The sequence below is a fragment of the Panicum hallii genome, chromosome 5 (genome assembly GCF_002211085.1).
Source record: "Panicum hallii strain FIL2 chromosome 5, PHallii_v3.1, whole genome shotgun sequence".
NCBI classification, from domain to species: domain Eukaryota; kingdom Viridiplantae; phylum Streptophyta; class Magnoliopsida; order Poales; family Poaceae; genus Panicum; species Panicum hallii.
In genome coordinates this window covers 25,945,280-25,950,516 of record NC_038046.1, presented here as the reverse complement: position 1 = coordinate 25,950,516, position 5,237 = coordinate 25,945,280, and the positions used below count along the sequence as shown (strand labels likewise).

General features: G+C 40.6%; 1 protein-coding gene across 1 annotated transcript; it reads left to right on the top strand.

The window, feature by feature from the left end:
- The first annotated feature begins 3,147 nt into the window (after positions 1-3,147).
- Positions 3,148-4,219, top strand: LOC112895971. Its single transcript, XM_025963990.1, has 3 exons — positions 3,148-3,336; positions 3,636-3,875; positions 4,004-4,219. Exons 1-3 carry the CDS (start codon positions 3,148-3,150, stop codon positions 4,217-4,219), a joined length of 645 nt encoding a protein of 214 aa, XP_025819775.1.
- The last annotated feature ends 1,018 nt before the right edge of the window (positions 4,220-5,237 follow it).

Here is a 5,237-nt window from a genome sequence, read left to right as displayed (position 1 = left end):
CATGATATTTTTTTCCCATAGCATAAATGCTGTTCCTTTGTCTTTGGGAAGTAAAACCAGTCTTATCTACAGAATTTAAATATCTGAGGTATAATTCAAATTGCTTGATGTTGTTATTTTCGTCCGTAGAAACGCACGGGCACGAACCCAGTGGTTGAACAAAACTGAACCTGATAGACCTTGGGCAGCCCTCTCGGTCCCTGTTCACAGCTGTGCTCAATCGCTATTCGCCACTGCAGTATATTCAGTTGTGGGTAATGGAGCAAGTACAAAATTCTGGGCCGACGGATGGTTAGAAGGCTGCTCAATCGAGCTGCTAGCCCCCTAGTTATTTGCTTGTGTAAAAAAAAAGAAGGGCTAGGAACCGTACAGTTCAGGAAGCTTTGGTGGAGAATAGATGCTTACAGGACATTCAGGGCCATTTGTTAGTTGTTGTGCTATCAGAATTTCTAAACATTTGGGACTTGGTACAGGGTGTATTGCTGCAACATGAGGTCAAAGATGTCCACAAATGGCGTTTGAACTCATCTGTACAATTCACCACCAAATCAGCCTATAAGGCTTTCTTCAATGGTTCAATTTATTTTGCTCCACATAAACTGATTTGGAGTTCATGGGCCCCAAGGAAGTGCAAATTTTTCCTATGGTTGGTCGCCCATAACTGGTATTGGACAGCACGTAATCTCCCTCATCCGGATTTCTGCCCTCTATGAGCAGGAGGACGAGACAACCCATCACCTTCTCTCAGCTTGTGTCTTCGCGAGACAGTTTTGGCACCAGCTGTTCGGGCTTTTTGGTCTCTCTGTTGCTACACCTCCGGCCAACAACAAGGATCTCTTTGCTTGGTGGCAACAAGCCCAAAATTCAGTAAGCTCGACAATATGTTTAATGGAGTCCTCTCGTTTGGCTCATTTCCTTGGTCGCTGGCAGTCCTATAGGCTTATTGCCCATGTAGAGACATATGTTGGTTGTTTTGTGTTTATATTGGGCATGTATATAACCAAAGTGTTTTCGTAGGTGCGTGATGTTGTGTTGTACCGAAAATTTTAGCCTCTTCTTCTATCTTAATACAATGATATTGCCGCTCTCCTGCACATTCGTTAAAAGCCTAATGGGCAGCAAAGGAATTTAGTGCAATAGAGCAACGAGCAACCATAATTTTAACCACACTTAACCCAAGGTTCACCCTACTTCCGACTCTAATTAGGGGTGGGCATTTTTAAACCGAAACCGAAAAAAATCTCGAACCAAACCGAAGTCTCGGTTTCTTTGGTTTCGGTGTCGGTTTTGCATTTTGGGAGGTTCAGTGATCGGTTTTGGTTTCAATAGTAAATCGAACCGAACACCGATCAAATAGAAGTAGGCCAATGATCCAACAGACAGAAGCCCAATTCAGGGTCGCACCCCCTCGGCCCACCTCGGCCCAATAGCCTCCGCTTATAGCCCAACACGACACAATGCACACACGCAGTCCCGTAGCCGCAGCCGCCGCCGCCGCCACCGCCACCCTCAGTCTTTTCATGTGACCATACTTTTTCCCCGATCCCTAATTTCCCATCCAGACTCGATTCCTCTCTTCTTGAGTCTCCCCATCAGCGATTTGGCGGGTGGCGGCGCGCCAGCGCATCCGACTTCGACGGCTTCGACAGCGACGGTGCTCGCTGCTCGGCCTTGTAGACAGAGTGGCCAAGTAGGAGTAAGCTGCTACCTACGCATCTACTTCTGGCCGAAGAAGGCTTCACAGCGGTCGGTGCCCAACACTCGTAGCTCCTAGCTATCCAATCGGTGCAAAGTTGGTACAATGGAGCATTCCAATTGTACGTGCTGTTTGCGAATTTGCTTCTTGAATGTGTGTGCAATTGAATTGTTGATTTGTTGAACTGCTGATGTCTGAAGTTTGGTGAACTGCGGTGGCACCGAAAAACCAAGCCATAGACACCGACACCGAAGTGTTCTGTTTTTAGCTTTTATGTACACCTATCGGTTCTTGATTTTTTGGACACCGAAAATTTTAAAGCCGAAAACACCGAGCCGAATCGTCAGTTTAAACAGAATGCCCACCCCTAACTCTAATTTAGAGTGGGCTTTCATTAGGATTCAGCTCCACAATAGTGAGCACATCAAGCATGTTGGAACTATGCAAAATTTTAACTAAATAAAAGTCTCGGATACTGCTTAAAATAGTATATTGCAACTATTTATTTGAGACTGTTTTGACAATTAGCATGTGCGCATGAACCAAACTGCCCATAGGGAAAAATATTTTGTTTTTATATTGTAAAGTACCAATACTATGTCTCAACTATTGTGAACAATCTGTTCTCATAGATAGTACCAAATTTGTCATCATTACAAAATCTTATACAATATCAAAGTTAGTACAATAAACAACACAACACAAATAAAATAACATCTTAGGAACAATAATAAGTAGACAAATTATGTTGCATGCATATCCTAACAACCACTAACAAACGTCCATTTGAAATCATAATGCCTATTACGTGATTCTGCCAATGACAAGCTCAAATACACTATGTAATAAGAATTATGATTTCGGGCATAACTTTGTAGCTAGGATTTCAGTTCTTGGCAACATAGATTATATCCTTACTACACAGGTCGTTTTACATAAAAAGTGCACTTTCGATTTTTGTTCGACTATATTGTTAGCCGACATTTCAGTTCTTAGTGCTAGAAATTATGAAAAACCTTTTGTTGTGCCAGCAGTTTTCTAGGAAAAGTGCATGTACTTCTTGTTATTTTTCTGTAGCTTCTAACCATCACTTCAGTTCTTTGTGCCGCAAATTATTGGAAACTTCTTATAACGCCGACGGTTTTACAGGAAAAGTGCATTTACTAATTATTTTTTCACTGAGATTTATAGCCGACAATTCAGTTTCTTAGCACCACAAAATATGCGAAACTTCTTACTTTGTAAATGGTTTTACGCGAAAAAGTGTTCGTATGCATTACTTACCCTATATGTTTTAGCCGACATTTCAGTTATTAGCACTGCAGATTATGCAAAACTTCTTACTATGCCTGCCGATTTACTGGAAAAGTGCAAGTACTTCTCATAGTCATTTCTCTATAAATATAGCCATTCCATTCACTTACAAGCCCAGAACAAACTATTGCTTTTAAATGAAAACAGAGATGGTGCCTCCATGGCTAGAGCTACTGCTTGCAACACAATTCTTTACCACTTGTGCAAACCATCTTCTTGCCAGTCGTAATGAATGTAACCTATTTTGCATCCAGTGTGAGGCACCACCAGCTGCTTTCTGCTACTATTGCCGTTCAAGAGATCACTCCACCCATCGTGTAATCCAGGTACGAAATGTGTAATCATACCGTCAATAGTATAGAATGCGCTTTCTCAAATAAATATCATCTGTGTTATGAAATTCCATATATGGCGTATTCCATACAACTAAAATGTTTATGATTTGGATGTGTATTCTACTATTGCTTTTTAGTTCACCTCACAATCAAAACACAAGCATAAAACTTTACATGATATGTATCAAAAATTTGGATGTTCATGAATGCATTTTATTTACATTCCATGGATATTGTGAGTAAGTGCATAAAAGATAGCAAATTTAAGTTTTCCATATTGGCTCTTTTAGATAAGGCGATCATCCTACCATGATGTCGTGAGGGTTTCAGAGATTGAGGACATTCTCGATATTAGTGATGTGCAAACATACATAATCAATAGTGCAAGGGTTGTCTTCTTGAATGAGCGGCCGCAACAACGTAACTATGGTGTCTCCGTTTGTAAGACAACTTCGTCTTCAACACATAACTGTGAGATATGTGGCCGTGCTCTACTTGATGCATTCCGCTTCTGCTCTCTTGGCTGTAATGTAAGTGATCACATATCAGCTAAAGATTAAGTAAAAAATAAGAAACAATTTTCATTATCAATCTATATATTGAGATTAAATGTGATATTTTATTGATTTCACATATTTTAAATCCTAAATCTCTACAGCTAAGAGGCATGCAAAATGATATGAATATGACAACTATGGTTGAAAGCGTTCCTCAATGTTGCCGAAAGGCTGATGTCCATAAGAGTGATGATGCTGGTTCAAGTACTACTAGTGACAAAGATAGCTGCAATGAGAACAATGAAGAAGAACCACCACCAAAACGGATTGCTCATCACCGACGCAAGGGGATTCCCCAACGTGCTCCATTCTTCTAATGCAAGCTCATGACTGTATCAATTATATTTTAAGGCAATAAGATAATGAGCGAAGATTTGTCATGGTTGGAATGAATAAAGGAATACATAAATAAAAGGACCCCATTCTATTTAGGGTTTTTTTTCTCCATTTTGCAAGAGTTTCATGAACAATTTGTTAGACCATGTCATCAACAATTTTTTTTGACATTAAACCACTCAAAATATATTTCTAAAATAACTAATATTTATTAAATTGCTCTTTGGTGTTCTAGATATTTTATATGCTAGATGCAAATAACCATGAGGTGACAATTGAGCCTATTGTCCTCTTACTTCCCACTTTCTCTCCTCTTGTATCCGTCTTCTGGTGGCCATGTCTTACAACAACAGTATAGAGTAAGAAGACATTCCTCAGCTCCCACTTCTATCATTCTTGATCGAGGTAGCAAAATAGCACTATTTGGTAGGCAAAATTTGGTGTGGGATACCGCAATAACGCTGAATATGCCGGCGCACACCGCAATCGATCAAATTTTCCCAATACCATTATGAAAATGGGTTTCTTTGCTCCATCACACTATACCGCTTAGAATATTCATTTACTAGCACCGGAAGAGAGAAAAAGCCACAAGGAATAGACGATATTGCCCACAGAGCGAGTTAGACGGTCTAGTTCAACCAAGTTGAACAGCACGGGCTGATCTTATCCTCTCGTGCCATCACCATCCTTTGCTTCCTTCTTCTATCATCTCCCATGACTAGACCTCTGCTTCTCCCTGTACAAGCATTGCTTCCTTCGGTGTTTGCATCTACCTTGCTGGTGCTGTTTAGGGATGCAGAAGGCTATTTGCCCCTGGCACAATGCTCCAGGTGTGGCACATGGGTGATTTGGCATGTGTCACAGCAGCCGAAAATCAAGGGGAAGAGGTTCTATAAATGTCCAATGTTTGAGCATATAAGTTGGTGTATTTTCCCTAGTTCTATTTATTGTGCTCACATTTGATCTGAATTAGCCATGTTCTTGGTTGATTCATGG

Coding starts and splice junctions, on each gene's coding strand:
- LOC112895971 (XM_025963990.1), top strand. CDS start 3,148: ATGAAAACAGAGATGGTGCCTCCATGGCTAGAGCTACTGCTTGCAACA. Junction 3,337..3,635: donor CCACCCATCGTGTAATCCAG/GTACGAAATGTG, acceptor TGGCTCTTTTAG/ATAAGGCGATCATCCTACCA. Junction 3,876..4,003: donor TCTGCTCTCTTGGCTGTAAT/GTAAGTGATCAC, acceptor AAATCTCTACAG/CTAAGAGGCATGCAAAATGA.